This window comes from Drosophila innubila, chromosome X, assembly GCF_004354385.1.
Source record: "Drosophila innubila isolate TH190305 chromosome X, UK_Dinn_1.0, whole genome shotgun sequence".
NCBI lineage: Eukaryota > Metazoa > Arthropoda > Insecta > Diptera > Drosophilidae > Drosophila > Drosophila innubila.
This window is the reverse complement of record NC_047626.1, coordinates 23,975,109-23,991,516: the sequence shown is the minus strand read 5'-3', so window position 1 is coordinate 23,991,516 and position 16,408 is coordinate 23,975,109. Positions and strand designations below refer to the sequence as shown.

General features: G+C 38.3%; 3 protein-coding genes across 6 annotated transcripts in view; 2 read left to right on the top strand and 1 right to left on the bottom strand.

The window, feature by feature from the left end:
• The window catches only part of LOC117783238, a 26,490-nt gene extending 23,450 nt beyond the window's left edge, over nt 1-3,040 (bottom strand). Inside the window, exon 1 of the mRNA XM_034620528.1 lies at nt 2,369-3,040. The gene's annotated coding sequence lies outside the window, so the exon portion shown is untranslated. The remainder of the gene's footprint in view (nt 1-2,368) is intronic.
• Nucleotides 1-16,408, top strand: part of LOC117783246 (putative uncharacterized protein DDB_G0271606) — a 27,099-nt gene extending 10,691 nt beyond the window's left edge. The window contains exons 1-3 of one of the 4 annotated variants that reach the window (XM_034620567.1): nt 8,131-8,520; nt 9,128-11,130; nt 13,815-13,909. In XM_034620567.1, the coding sequence (XP_034476458.1) occupies nt 9,492-11,130; nt 13,815-13,837 (1,662 nt within the window). In that variant the 5' untranslated portion in view covers nt 8,131-8,520; nt 9,128-9,491 and the 3' untranslated portion in view covers nt 13,838-13,909. Of the gene's footprint in view, nt 1-8,130; nt 8,521-9,127; nt 11,223-13,814 lie in introns of those variants that run through there. The other 3 variants (XM_034620550.1, XM_034620558.1, XM_034620542.1) reach the window with 3 other exon arrangements.
• LOC117783275 (putative uncharacterized protein DDB_G0291608) lies at nt 3,985-5,862 on the top strand. The gene has a single exon (XM_034620592.1). The coding sequence runs from the start codon at nt 4,388-4,390 to the stop codon at nt 5,360-5,362; it is 975 nt and encodes a 324-aa protein (XP_034476483.1). The 5' UTR covers nt 3,985-4,387; the 3' UTR covers nt 5,363-5,862.

The window sequence follows — 16,408 nt, the reverse complement described above, 5'->3', positions numbered from 1 at the left end:
ATATACATATATATTCTCGATCAGCCGATATAGCCATGCCTGCACTGTGAGAAAAAGTAGTACTAAACAATAGTTCGAATTGAATTTGGTATCTTTAAAATTAATAATTGATCAAAGTACAAATTACTTAAAATAATCATTACAATTCTTTAATCAAGTAAAACAATAATCTTGATATAAGAAATACAAATCTTAAATCAATTAATATTCTCCATTTACTGAATCTACTTAAATAAAATCATAAGTCAAAATGTTTTAAATACATATTAAATTTACTTTGCATCACTTGCTTAGTTTTCTCATATAGCTTTTATAATAGCTCTTAAAATACAAAAATACTTAAATGTTCGGATATCAGATATCTTACGTAAAGCTCAAACGTATCCTGACTTAAGTCATTTTTATCCTAGAGAGAAATCAAGTTTGAAATGTTATACTTTTTTTCTATGTGTGTCTGTCAGATTGAAAATTACGCTCTCGGATAATTGTATATCCTCTATATCCTTAGTTCTAGAATTTTTGCCAACCGATCAATTTTTAAGCACATAAGTTTAAAAAAGTTTATCCTTAAAATTTTATTAGGATTGATTAATAAGCTTGAAAGTTATTTAAAAAAAAAAAACAGTTTTCAATAGCGTCAGTTTAAGAAAAAAAAGAAGAGGAGAGAACTGACGCTACAACGCACAAAAATAGAGTCCTTTACAAATTAATTACAGGGTATCTTACAGGGTATCTTACAGGGTATCTTAAGGGTAGTCCTTCCCAATAGTTTAATTTTGTTTTGCCCGTATATTCTTGGCAGATTTAGTTTGTTTAAGAACTATATTTTATTGTTAAATTTTATAATTTAAATATCATTTTTAATACCATTTTTTAACGTGTTTTTCTAACAAATAAATTTATAAAATTTAAATTTTATATTTAAAACGTCCTTTTTACAGAAAAGGTACAGGGTCTATACTGTCGAGCTAACTCGCATTTTCTACTAGGTATTGTATGTTTTTTTTTTTTTTATAGAGATCTGCATTTAATGATACTCTGCAGTTACATACATATGCATATACCAGGCTGTCTCGCGAGTATCTGTGTGTGTGTGTTTAAGCCAACAACTATGCGGCCACTTAGATACGTACTCACTGTATGTATGTATGTGTATCTGACTCACAGCGTCACAGAGGATGGAAATGGATATGGTAATGTTAAATAGCGAGTTTTGCATGTGTCGTAAAATGCCAAGCAGACAAAGGCAGGGCAAAAGGATCATTAAAAATGGCTAAATGTGAACACTACAAACTGAGAAAGAGAGAGCGGGATAGAAAGATAGAGAAAAATTCCTTTTGGATTGCTCCTTTTACAGTCTCTCTAATCAGACCAATAAGATTTCCTTTTCAACAAATTCCAATTTAATTGGAACTGGACATTCTAATATCTTTCAATTGTTCTTAAACTGTTATCGATTTAATTAATCGATAAGCACACACACACACACAAATAAGAAAAACAGCATGTCACTATTAGTATAACGGTATTAAATTGACAATTCATACGTCAGAAATTGATCGAAGTCAAGATATCATTAATTCTATTCTCGAGGTCATTGAGCTTTAAAATGCGCCATAATGGATACACACTGTAAATAAATTATAATTTCAAACTAAAGTTGCTCCGCAACTAAATTTATATATGTAGTATAAAGAACAAAAAAAATTCCACTAACAATAATAGAAATTTCACTTAATTCAATTTAATATTGTATGCATAGGTATTTGTGAATAATATAAGTGTGTGTGTGTGAGTGTGTGTGGAAATAACTACATATGTACTTGTATGTTCGTTTTAACATGACGTTTTATACTTTATCATGTGGGTGATCAAATGCGAAAAGAACAATAAACAAATACATAGACATAAAGTTCTCTTGACATTTCTTGGGCATTATCAACATAATCTCTGCCTCCGTCTCTGCTTCTGCCGCATGCCAAGCACACGCAGAACGAGAGCGAGAGAGAGGGAACGCACTGATTTAACGTACATACATAACTATTCCAGCGGCTCAGCTCAAGTGAGCATAGTTAATATAGCAAACAACAATAAGAACTAGCAAAAGAGGCAAAAGCGAATGCGAGGCAACAACAACACCGGGGCTAAAACACACTCACACACACATGCAGACAGCATTTACGCACTCACACAGCGAAAGACAGCAGTAATAACAATAATAATAATAAATTGAAGAGTTAAACTAATAACGAAATATGCATACATACACACACACACACACACACTCGCATACATATGTACGTACACATTCATATCTATATCTCTCAATATAGTGTTTGTATGTAAAGTAAACGTCGCACATACATACCTTTATTTAGTCGAAATTGCTATTTATTTTCTTCTTTGCCGTGCCTATGGTTTTCTTGCTGTTAATACTTGTGTTGTTGTTGTTTTTGTTTCTGCTGCTGCTGCCGTTGTGTTGTTGTTTTTGTTGCTTCGTCGTCTCTTTTTACTTATTAGTTTTTCACACAAACAGAATCAAATTGGAATGTGTAAAGTTGCTTTATTGTTCGTATTCGTGTATTGTATCTACATATGCATGTAAATAAATATGTATCCATGTATGTACATTTATGTATGTGAATGCTTAGTAATTTATGTTATGTTCCGTTTTTCTTCTGCTTACATAAATTTAGTTGACAAATCGTTGTTCGTCTTGCGATTGCGATTTTGATTTGTTCTTTTTTGCACCTGCACATTTAGTTTGTCAGCTCGATTAAAACTCTGACAAAAAAAAAATCAAAACAAAAAAAACAACAAAAAAAAAATAAACCGAACAAAATAAAATAAAACCCGACGCACAAAGTTTAAGCTTAATTGCTATTTTATAAATTACATTTAAAATGTAAACACAACTCAGAATGCGCTGTTGCTGTTGTTGTTGCAGTTATTGAATTGTTTTGAGTCAAACTACGCTAACTGCGACGCAGCAGCGCAAACACACAAGATACGTCCGTTCACGGCAAAAATCCAACAAGACAAAACAAAAAGAAAACAAAAAAAAAACATCAGCACATGATGAACAAAATATACAAGGTGGTGTGTTGCTCTCCACGAGTTTGCGTCGCTCTCTGAGAACGGGAAACATGTGGGGCCAGTGACGTCATACGTTATCATCTCTAATATAGATTCTATATTATAGAAGGCATTAAAAAATCTGATATTGACTAAATTGATTCAATCTTTTTTAAATATACAAACCAAAATATGATTTTTTCACATTCATGCGTCATATTGCAATTAATATGAATGATTTAACAATATGTGAGTTAAGGACGACATATTCTCAAACTGCATACTTAAACAACCTTGTAAACCACTGCAATCTTAAGCTGTTACTGTTAGCTGGCTGTTAAGCTCAAATGTTACTGTTAACAATGTATAAAAAACATTTGAATCGATAGGCGATAATTTGCTGGTTCTGAGTTCAGAATGTTAAGAAACGAAAAGTCTTGATATCGATTGTCGTTTTAACAGTGCATGTTAGCACTGTGCAAATAAATATTTAAGGAAATGCCAATTTATTTTCGCAACAACAAAAGATATCAAAAACTAATAAGTAGAAATAAATGTAATATAAAATAAAAATGATAGCTATAGGAGCGATAGCATTAATAAATATTTTTAATATATATATATGTATATTAATTATATGTAGCAAAATTGTTGCTAATATTCGGCAACAGCATGTCGCTTGTCTGTTAATATAAATTAAATCAATCAACAGCTATGTAAATTTTAGATAAATTATTTATAAAAATAAATTTTGAATAAGTAATCGATTTACAACGATACAAAATACGATTGCAGCCCTGCGTAAAATGTACACTGCAACCTTGCCGGCTAGATTTTGACAATTGGAACTCTCCCAACTGGAAGTCGCTGAGCGAAATGAGCGGCAAATTGAGCGAAATGAGAGTGGCGCGCTTCCACGCGAAATATTGGTGCATGCGTGTTTGTGTGTACGTGCATGGGCAAAGTGTATCGTGGAAAATGCTTCCAATCAGAATTTGGAAGTTTTTTCCATATTGATTAGTTATGTCGCTTTTGTTGTTTACTCGCTACACTTTTTTTGGCCAGTTAAATTGTGTGTGTTGTTGTGTCCAAATACGCGGCAAAAAAATTTGCTAAAAATTGCGAGAAATAAGAACAAATTGGACCAAAGGCACAAGCAAGTAATTAATAATAAGCAAAGCAAAAACAAAAGACGCGGAAGAGGAGGAAGAGGAAGAAGAGGAAGCAGCAGCAACTGCGAACAGCGAACAGCGAAAACTGCAATCGATAGGCAAATTCGAAAATCGCGACACAGCGATCACACAAACGCTCGATGTCCGCGGGTGTGGGAGGCGGCGGAGGTAGCATAACCACAACAACAACAACCGATCATCACAGCCGCTTGTATTTCCTCAATTCGCCAACAACAACGCCGCTGACCGCCCGCGATCCGTTCTTCATAAAGCCCGAATACCTCAACTATGAGAATCCCATGCACCATTTGTATCCAAGTCAGCGGGGACTTATAGAATATAATAATTATACGACAACAGTTGCTGCCGCTGCCGCTGCCAGCGTTAGTACAGGCGCTGCTGCTGCTGCTGCCGCTGCTGCTGCCGCCGCTGCTGCCGCTGCTGTCGTTACAAGTAACAACAATAATAACAGCAGTACAAGCAACAACAACAATAGTAGTAGTAGCAACAACAACAATAATAGCGAGAACAACTTCCAGCCACAAACGAGTAATTCGCAACAACATCCGCAACATTCGCATACGCAGCAACAACATCCGCATACACAGCAGCAACATACACAGCAGCAACATACACAGCAGCAACATTCACAGCAGCAGCAGCAACAACAACAACAACATCCCCTGCATCACCATTTGTCGACGGGCGTCGTCGTCAACGTCAACGGCGTCGTCGCACTTGGCCACCAATCGTCACGTGCCCAGAAAGCAGCGCGTCGACGCAGCAACGAATCTGTGGAGGCACGGGAACGACGTCTGGAAAGGAACGCGGCTAGAATGCGTGATAAGAGATCTAAGGAATCGGAGGCGGAATATCGCCTACGTTTGGCTAAGAACGCCGAGGCGAATCGCGTGCGACGCCAAAACGAAACCGAAGTACAAAGAACCCTAAGACTGATGAAAAACGCCGCCCGACAGCGACTGCGACGCGCCAGCGAATCAAACGATGAGCGCAAAAAGCGTTTGGCCAAAGCGGCCGAGAGAATGCGAACAGCGCGCGCAAGTGCGCCCAAGGTGATTAAACCGCCACTGGAGGATCGCCTCAAGGGCTACTAAAGAGAGCGGACAAGAGAGCGGACAAGAGAGCAGCAGCACGGCAGACGAGAGAGCGATCAGCAGATGAGAGAGGAGCAGCAGCAGCAGGCAAGAGAGCGGGAGAGAGAGAGAGAGACGGTAAACGTGACAGGACACACGACGTGCTGGCACTGGAGCTGGCTCCAGCAAATTGAACCAGTGATGAACCTTAGGATGAACTGCATCCAGTCTAGCAAACAGACAGACAGAGACGGCAACACTGAACACACTCACACACACACAGAGACACAACACGATATCCAGCTAGAATCTTAGGACACAGCAATCTAATCAGAAACCAGGAAATGTACACAAACCAGAGAGAAGAAGAAGAGAAGAGCAGAAGCGTAGTAGAAAAAAGGAGCAAAAACTAGGAGGAGCAACATACACATGTATGTATGTGTATGTGAAAAAGGAGCAACGTCATCAACGTCGTCGTTTTAGACAGCAAAAAAACAAAAACAAAAAAGTAATGCAAAAAATTAACAAAAAAAGAAGAAGAAATCATAGAAGAGAAAGAAAGCAAAACAAAACATCTATAAATAATATATATTGTATACATGCAAAAGAAAAAAAAAACAAAAAAACAAAAAAGCAAAAGAAACAAACATATAACATTTACATAAAAAGAGGAAGAGCAAGAGCAGGTGAAAGAAAAGGAAGCAGCCGAAGAAGAAGAAGAATAAAAAAGAATCCAATCAGATGCGTAGGCAGTTGAAAGATCTTCCCGAGCTGGAAGTTATACATAATTAACAACAAATAAAAATGGCACTTTTCTTTTTTTTTTTTTTTTAATATACATACATATATATATGTAGAAAGTGTCGCTAAATTCTTTTAAGTTAAATTTAACAAAAAGATGAAGTAAAAAAAAACCAAGTATTTTTATAATGCATGCATTATATTCTTACAATATATATATATATATATATATATATATATATATATATATAGTTATATATACACACAGAATAATATATAGATACACACACACATATACAAATATACCTACACAAAACGCCTAGAAAATAGTCATGTGTAAATGTATGCACGTCACTCACAAACACACACACGCAGACACATATGAGCGAGACAGACCAACACACACACACACACACACACATTGTAGCTATGAGAGTAAGAGAGAGCGCGAAATTCCCCCCAAAAAAGCAATGCAAAAGAAAGTCAACTTCATCCCCAAACATACATACATATGTATATGTTTGAGCACACACACATGCATACTCACATGTGTGCATGTGTGTTCGTTCACATACACACATATGTGTTGTTATTGTATATCCGGGGGCCGCATATGTACACAGGGTGGCTGAGCGACACACACACAAAAATTGGCCGGACCAATTGCGATATTCTAACTGCATTTGCATTCTTCCAATAAGCAAAAAATATGCCGTTAGCTCTAGTTAGCTGCAACAGGTGCGACATCCTTTGGTCAATAGCGCAAGCTGCGTTGCCAGGCGAATATCAAATTCAAACGACACCCAATCCAAAAACAAAAGGGGAAAGAGAAAACAAAAACTGTTAAGTGTGTGTGTGTGTGCTTCCCCAAAGCAAACATGAAAATGAACACCAGCAATTCATACAGGATTATGTATGTGTACACACAAACACACACACACACACAGACACGGCAATTATGTATATGTATGCGTGCATGGCAGATTGTTATAGCAACAACAAAAGGCCGACTTCCCCCATCCCAACACCACCCACCAACCACAACCCCATTCTTTTGCAGAGCACACACACACCGACACCCACACACACTCACACACAATTAAAAACAAAATGAAAATAAATTAATGTAATATTTAAGTTCTAGTCGAAATTTCAAATTGTTTTCTTTCTAAATCTTTTTACCCCAATTGTTTTGATGTAAAATTATGAAATACATTTTATGTAATTGTAATATTCTATGTACACAAAAAAAAAAAAACAAAACAAAAAAAAAATACAAACAAACAACAACAAGGAAACACAAAAAGCAAAACGAAAAAAAAATGAATACTTGAATAAAGTTGCATTCACAATTTTTAAATTTATTGAGCTGTTTTCAATACAAATTTTAGCAATTGAATGATACGTTAATCGATAAATTGAGCGCGCTCTTGTTGAAATGTGCAGTATCTATCGAAATTGCGCGCAATCTTGACGATAGGCATTGTACTGGAAATTCGTCACTTATCGCTGATGCCTTCATGTATACATACACACACGCACGCCATTCCAGTTTCCAACTTCCAGTTGTATTTATTTTTTAACGTGTTGTTGTGTGCGTTGTTGGTACAGAAAACGGCAGAGCATTTTGCTTGCCGGAAATTTTAGCGCGTTTTTTTTATAATTTATCGAAAAACAAATCTACAAATAACAAAACAATATATTGAACTGTCATTGTCGCGCCAAATCAACGAGTTGTGTAAAATGTGAAGCTAAATGCTTGAACATGTAAATTAATGAGTATATTAATATGCATACGGTGAATACATTTAAATAGGCGAATCGAATTGCATATATGTATGTATGTATGCTAGTGTGTGTTGCAACACACACACTCACAATGCCGACAAATTGAGGCGGCTAATCAAAATTAAATCGAATTCATGCAACAATTGTGGCAAATCGCTTCAAAATATTTATAAAAGACAAATGTACTAAATACTGAATACATATCTACATATGTACATTGTACGTATATATATATATATATATATATATATATATGCATGTGTGTGTATACACCGATGTTTGTGTGCGTATGTGAGAGAGTACGTGTCTGTGTGCATGTGTGTACATATAATCATGTGAAAAATCGATTGGAAGTCACTGGAAGCCGTATAGTCATTGGAAGGCACAGCGGCTGGCGGTGGCGGCGCCAATTGTCATTTACTATCAAACAAGAAGAAGAAACGTGCGCACGCACCAAAAGTAGCCAACAAAATTATTCGAAAAGAGAACAAACAAAAAATAAAACGATTGAAAACGATAATAAAGTTAATGGAAACACGCGAACATCAATTTTGCAACAATTACAATAAAGCAGCAAGTTAAATAGAAAACGAAACGAGACAAAAATTGCAACATTTGCTGCAGTAAGAAGAGACAGACTGTAGTGAAAGGTGCGCATTACGTTTAGCCGAGACACAAACCGTATGTGTGTGTGTTATTTCCAATTGTTGTTGCCATCTGTGTGTATGAATGATTTTTGACATTTGCATGTGCAGGCGGCGGCGCAAGCCAACACTGGCAAGAGGAAGAAGCATTAAGAAGAGCAAGGAAAAATAGCTGAGGCAGCGTCATCAGGCAGCGCTCAACATTTAGAAGCATATTGCAAATTGATTGACTAGCAAAAACAAAAAAAAATAAATACAAAAAAACAAAAAAAAAAAGAAGAAGAAGCTAAAAAAAGGTGATGCGCAAAACAGAAACCGAAACAGTAAGCAACCAACAGTCACACCGACTGCGAGAGAGAGAGCAGCGCGACGGTAAGAAAGAGAGTATTTGTGTATGAGAGAGAAAGAGTAGCATCATCAGCAGCAGCCGAAAGTTGTTAAAAAGAAAACGCACACAAATAAACCGAGTTATATATATGTACACACACAAACACAAACGCACGCATAATATATATATATATATAAATTTATATAAATACACATATAAATCTTTAAAGTTATTTATATATATGTATGTACATAGAGGACGACATTTCTTTATATAACTACAAAGAAAACTGCGAAGCAACAAACAAAACAAAGCAACAAAAAAAGAAAAACATAACCCAAACAACGAAGTAACGAAGACAAGCATAAAGCGGCAATTGGAATAGACAGACGGGCACAAAACGAAAACGGCTGTTAAATGCGGCGAACAAAACGCCAACGTTTTTGTCGCCCGAGCAATAGCAGCAACAGTTATCGATATCATCAAGAGGACAGGGATACGTTTATCGATCGTTGTTGACTGGAAGAGACGACGGGAATATATCGAACAAGTGGAGAAGAAGCAAAAGCAGAAGGAGGAAGCACAACAAACAGCAACAAGAACAGCGAGTTGACGACAATTTCGATTGTTGTTAAGGTTTTGCCAAATAATGGAACCAGATCCCAATGGGATAAAGATAGAGCCGACACTTGACCATCATCATCAGCAGCAACAACAACAATACGCAACGCATGTGCTGGCAATTAACGGTCCAAATGCGCGGCTACTTATCGATCATCAGTCAGCGCTGTTGGTACCATTGTCGACCCATCAGCACCAACAATTACAATTGCAGCAGCAGCAGCAACAGCAGCAGCAGCAACAGGTGCAGCAGCAACAGTTTCAGCAACAACAGCAGCAGCATCATCACTTGCAACAACAGCAGCAGCAACAACAACAGCAACAACAACAACAATTTCATCAACAACAATTGCAAATAACATTACCCGCTTATTCACAGCCTCTATCGTTGAAGCAACAACCGCCACCAACACCCCTTGGCCCCTCCTCGAGTGTCAGCTCAATATCAGTTAGCACACAGCAACAACAACAGCAGCAGCAACAACAACAGCAGCAACAACAACATCCGCATTCGCATCCGCATCATCAGCAGCGTTGGAACGAGAGTCCGGAGGCACGTCAACGCCGTTTGGCCCGCAATGCTGAGAGGATGCGGGAGAGAAGACAGCGAGAGAGCGAAGACGAGTACCGCAAGCGTTTGTTGCGTAATGCGGAGGCGAATCGCCAGCGTCGCCAAAACGAATCCGATATTGAGAGAGCAATGCGTTTGGTCCGCAATGCGGCACGTCAACGTTTACGCCGTGCCATGGAATCACCGGATCAGCGCTCCAAGCGTCTGTCCAAATTGGCGGAACGCATGCGCATGTATCGTGCAAGCGAGACGCCCGATCAGCGCAAGATCCGATTGGCTGAGATGGCGGCAAGGGCACGGCAGCGGATTGCCAGCGAATCGGCGGATGAGCGCAAGGAAAGACTGAGAAAGCTGAACGATTATGCGAAAAAGGTCAGAGAAAAGAAAAAGATATACAAGCAGGTGCAGGTGCAAGTGCAGGTGCATCATGGCGTGCAACCGAATTCGTCGTCGTCGTCTTCATCGACCAATTCGACAAATTCCAATTCACTTACCCATCAGCAACAACAGCAACAGCAACAGCAGCAGCAGCAGCAGGTGCTTGCTGTCGCATCAGCAGCTGCCGCTGCTGCCGCCGCAGCTGCAACCAATTGCAATAATAATGAGCATAATATTAATTTAAATCAGGCAAACGTATCATCAACGTCAGCGCCTGCAACCAGCAGCAGCAACAGCAGCAACAACAACACATCATCAGTTGCCGCCGCAACGGCAACAGCAGCAGCAGCAGCCGCCGCAGCAGCAGCAGCTACAAGCGATGAGCAGCAGCAACATTTGGTGACAGCAGCAGCAGCAGCGGCTGCTGCCTATCAACAACATCAGGCTATTGAATATATGGGACAGAATATGTTTATAACACCTGGTGGATTGCGTCCAACGATGCAACTCAAACAGGAGCCGCAACAACAGCAGACACAGCAGCAACAACAGCAGCAACAGCAGCAGCAACTTCAACAACAACAACAGCAGCAGCAACAACCACGCTATTCATTGGGTGCCCAACAGCTGATCGATGGTGTGGCAGGTGGCAGTGGTGCCGCTGAAGCTGGCAGCATATTTGTGCAACAAATCTATGGCGAGGAGCCGGGCAAAACTGGTAAATTGCTGCAGGCACATGTGCCGCACTTTAGCATTGCCAATCAGATCGAGTTCTATCAGCACAAATACGCTAAGAAGCAGGAACTTCAGGTGCGTATCCAGGCAACGACGCCAGATTAGAGATGACGAAACGACAGCACGATTCGATTAGAAACTAGCACCAGAGGGAGAGACAGAGAGAGAAAAGAAAGGAGAGAGAGAGAGAGAGAATAATGTGGGAGAGATCATAGGAACCATAAGTCCTAAATGAATAGCCAAAGTTTGCAACACTATAATTCGCTTAATTGTAGTGATGTTAAAGAAATCGATATATCGACTATATATATATATATTTCTTGTGCAAAAAATCGATTAATTTATGTCTTGACATCACTATGTCATATGACAATATGCATAACTATGTATTAAAATGCATCATTCACCAAGAAACCATAATTCTAAAAACAAGTTCTAGTCCTCGCTTTTTGAGTTGAAAAATGTTGTGCTTTTAGTCCTTGCATTGAAAAAAATGATAATTTAAGTACAGTTGGTACTTTAAATCTACTCATTTTTCAAAGTCCTGGTCCTAACAAGAATTTTGATACCAATCTTGTCAGGATCGCACTTAAAACACTAAAGATATGCCAATAATACATGCTAAAAATTGGAAAAAAAAACAAACATTTTTAACTTTAAAGGCGGGAACTATGAATGGATTTTAGAACTATTGTTTCTTGTTGAAAACATCTTAGAAATTTACCGTAGACTTCGAATTTGGGTTACCATTTCATCAATTTTTTTGCGCTCATTCAAATCGTTGCACCCTAATATATATGTAGTGATATCACGTGTTAAAAAATCAATAATAGATTTTTTAATCGATTTTTTTACATCACTACTTAATTGCATAAATTTTGACAACAACTCGAAATCTATAATATGCAATAGTTGTTGTGCAATTAAGCACATTATATTGTTTCATTTTTTTTTTTATTATTATTGTATATTTATTAGTTTCTTTGTTGTTTCCGTTTTGTTCCGTTAAAGCTTTAAGCTTATTTGAATAAGTTTGCAATAAACAAAAAAGAAAAAAAGAGAGAGACCGAGGAAGAGAGGGAGAGAGAAAACTCAAATGAAGTTCGCTTATTTTCTACTTAAAATACTTTAAAAACTAGACTGTAAATAAAAAAAGTAAAAAGCGTTTTGTAAAAAAAAAATAACTTAAACTCTTGTATATAAAAAAAAAACGAATTCGAAAATATTCCTAATTAAAAAACAATGTTGTAAAATGCCCAAAAAAAATGTGTTCATTTCATTTTCTGTATCTCTTCTCGCTGTCTGCCTGCAGCGGTCTCCCTTGCTCGTATTGCGCAACACTTGCTGCAACTTTTAAAAAGCTCTTAATTTTTTTTTAAACGTATTTAAAAAAGATAAAACAATACTTAGCCTCAAAGTTTTTATATATACAGGAATGAAAGACAAGTTGTAGAGAGATCGGTAAATTGGGAAAATAGCATATTTTCAAAGTATTAAAAGTTTTATTAGTTAAAAATCGCGACATTGCTAAAATGGCGTTCAATGTTTTCTACAGTAATGATGAAATCTTGGTATTTTCACATGTCGAATATAAAAACGTGTACGAAATAATAAGTAGAGATTGGGCATAACTTGAATTGGGCCAAAAGAAATTCATAAAATAATATTTTTATAATATAAAACTTGTGTTGTAATATACACCATTAATACCATTATTTTTTTTAGAAGAATCTTTAGTATTATATTATACAAATTGATGAATTTTTTCTTTTTTGCCAATTTCAGTTTACACATAAATAGTTTGTGTTTGATAGTAAAATACAATTTGTGTACAGTATAAAAACGATAATATACATGGGTGCCACAGAAATCGAAACCAACCGAAAATCTCTCAAAATGTATGGAGTTTTGGGAGATTTTCGGTTGATTTCACTTTCTGTAGCTCTCCCCATAGTAAAAAAAAATCAAGTAATTTTTTTGAGAAAACAAATATTTACATAACATATTTGTTTTATAATTAAACCCAATCGTTAATTTTTTTTCTATAATATAAAAAAAAACACAAAACAAAATAATCCATGTGAATTTTTGTTTAGTTAAAACCAGGGAATAATACCGAAAATAACCGTTTCATTTTGAGTACCGGAACCGGAAATGAAATAAATTTTGTTTTATAAGAACCAAAAACCGAAACGTTTGTACCGGTACACTTTCAAAAATGATTTGTTGTATTCTGCATGTAAAGTATATCATTTTGGTTATTTTGGTTTCTATTAAAAAAAATTTTAATTAAAGTTAGGTTTATCCCGACGAAGTACAAATATAGAGTACGTATGTAGGGGCAAATCTGTTAACATGTTTTTGTTTTATAACATTTATTTATATTTTGCTAAAATTTTATTGCTGTACCGGTACGTACCGAAACTGAAACCGGAACCGATATTTGTTTCGGTTTGATTCCCTGGTTAAAACAATTACTTGACTAATGGTATATTTTTAATAGTTACATATCCTCACATTGCATATAGTTAGTATCGATAACTGAACGATATGTATTTATTATAAAATTAATACATAACCTCACTTGGCAAATATCGTTTCTCTTCTTTTTTATGTTGTCTCTTTGTTGGTCCTCATTGGTTTCGGATTGGATGATGGTGATGACAGTCTGGCAACGAGACAAACGATAACAGCGGGTCTGTTAGTCTGGCCCAGAATGAGGCCAAGGTAATTGTGGCCGCTGCTGAACAACAACAACAACAGAAGACGCTTAAAGGAGGCGTTGGAGGAGGAGGAGGAGGACAAGCGGTGACAACGACAACGACGCAACTGTATAATCAGTTTCCATATTTGACTACGTTTCCCGCAACCGCAAATAGCACAACGGGCACGGGAACCGTAACCGTAACGGGCGGAGCGGGAAGTGGAGCGAATAGCGGTGGAACTGGTTCGGCAACGGGAGCTGGAACGGGAACGGCAACAACCGCCTATTATCCCATGTATCATAATGGCTTCCAGTTGGGCATTGGTCCCAATGCGGTGCCGCCTCCCTTTACGCCAGTGCACTTTGCCAATGCCAGCGGAGGCAGCAGTCCGACAGCGCCGGGACAGTATAATATATTAACCGCATCTGCGGGTGCGAATCCCACATTGACCGTTGCGGGTCTGGGACAGGAGCAGCTACAACAACAACAGCAGCAACAACAACAGCAGCAGCAACAGCAGCAGCAGCAACAGCAGCAACTGGTTCAGGAGTTTCCGAAAATGGGAAGAGGCAGACCGCGAAAGACTAGTCTCTTAACGGTACATGACGATCTAAAGGCGAACACATTGCTGGAGCAGGAGCTTAATCAAATGCTGGCCGCTCCCCATTTGACGACATCCAGCGGTGGGGGGCGACGTGGGCGTGGTCAGTCCATTGAGCAGGCTCACATCCATGCACATTCCACGGCGGATGGCGATGGCGTTGTTGTGGTACAAGCGCCGCCAACGCCGCGACGCAGTGGCGCCAACAAATACGAAACGGAGGAGGAGAAGCGACTGCGACTGGACAAAATGGCCGCCCATCAGCGAACGGTGCGCGCCAATGAATCGCCGGAACAGCGTACAGTCCGCCTGCAAAAGCTGAGCGAACGGGCGCGTCTAAAGCGCGCTCAAATCCGTGCCACCGAGAATATCGAGGAGCGCAAGGAGCGTCTATCCAAGCAGGCCGAATATGCGCGACTGCGACGCATGCGCAGCCATACGCCGCGCAACAGCAGCAGCGCCAGTGCCGAATTCCATGCCAAAACTGAGGATGACACTGACACAACTGAACAGTTGTACGATAACGATAATGACAACGATAACGATACCGATAATGGTGATAGTTTTGTTGTCAAAAGCGATTCGCAACTGGATGGCGATGCTTCCAATGATCAACAGTTGGCGGCCCTGCAACTGCAACAGCATGAACTCCAGCAAATGACAAGCACCCTACAACAACAACAACAGCAACAACAACAACAGCCACATCACGAGACAATTGTCATCAATCAGCAGCAACAGCAGCGACTGGTCACACTAAGTCAGCATCAGCAGGGCTACAGCAAACTGCAAACATCGTCGGCGGCGGTTGGTGGTGGTGCGGGAGGTGGGGCAGCCAGTGGAACTGCTGAGAATAACGATATGCTAAAGATACTCGAGCCGATAATTGTCATGAAAACCAAATGAGTATCGCGAAAGCGTCACAATTAGCCCATAAATAGCTAGGAAGCAAAATGAGAACACACACGCACACACACACGTGCATACGCATGTGTATGTGAGTACATGTGTATTTTTGGGCCATTGTTGGCGCTATTGCTCCCGCTCTCGCCCTCGCGTCTCCTAAATTCCAACTCCACCCACCACCCACCAGCCTCGTGCTCTTCGTGTCAATGTGGACATTTTTATTGTAGAAAGTATATCATCTATCCCCCTTGGGTATTGAAGCGTTTGTACAAAGAATAACTTGCAAAAATATATCCTTAAGGCTCGCGTTCTACTGGCCTTTTGCCATTATAATTCTGAATTACACATACATATGTATGTATGTACATAGATATATGCACATATGTAAATCCGTGTATGTATGTATGTATGTACATGTATGTATATTTTGTGCGGTTTGTAACATTTTTTTTTTTTTAATTAGAATCGTCTTAAAACAAATCGACTTAACTGTTTAACTTTAACGAGTACTTTAAGGATACGTTAGTGCAATAGTAATAGAGAGAAAGAGAGTGCAATACTGCAAAACAAAAGCATAAAAAGCAAACATGTAAAAAGAATTGAACATAAAGGGAAAACAAAAATGTCATCATATACCGTTATATACATGCATATATGTATGTGTATGTATATGCGCCAATATGTTCGCCACCCAATCAATCCAGGACAGTGTGAGAAAACGAAACGCACCGACACACACACACACACATGCACTATACGTATACATTAATTTTGCAGCTAAAAAAAGAAAAACGAAGATAACAATTTAATGTATTGCATATAAAATAGGTATAGAAATTGTAATCTTTTTAAAAAGTTTTGAAAGTGTAACGGTAATCGAATCGTTTACCGATTACCGATAACCTTTTATGTAATGTAATAAGCAAAGAAAGTGAACAACTAAGCCTACATTCATAATTTGTAGCCCATAAACCGAGCACTAAGTAGAAAGTACGTATTAATTTTTTAAAGTAGCAAAACATACAAATAAATCTAATGAGCAATAAGAA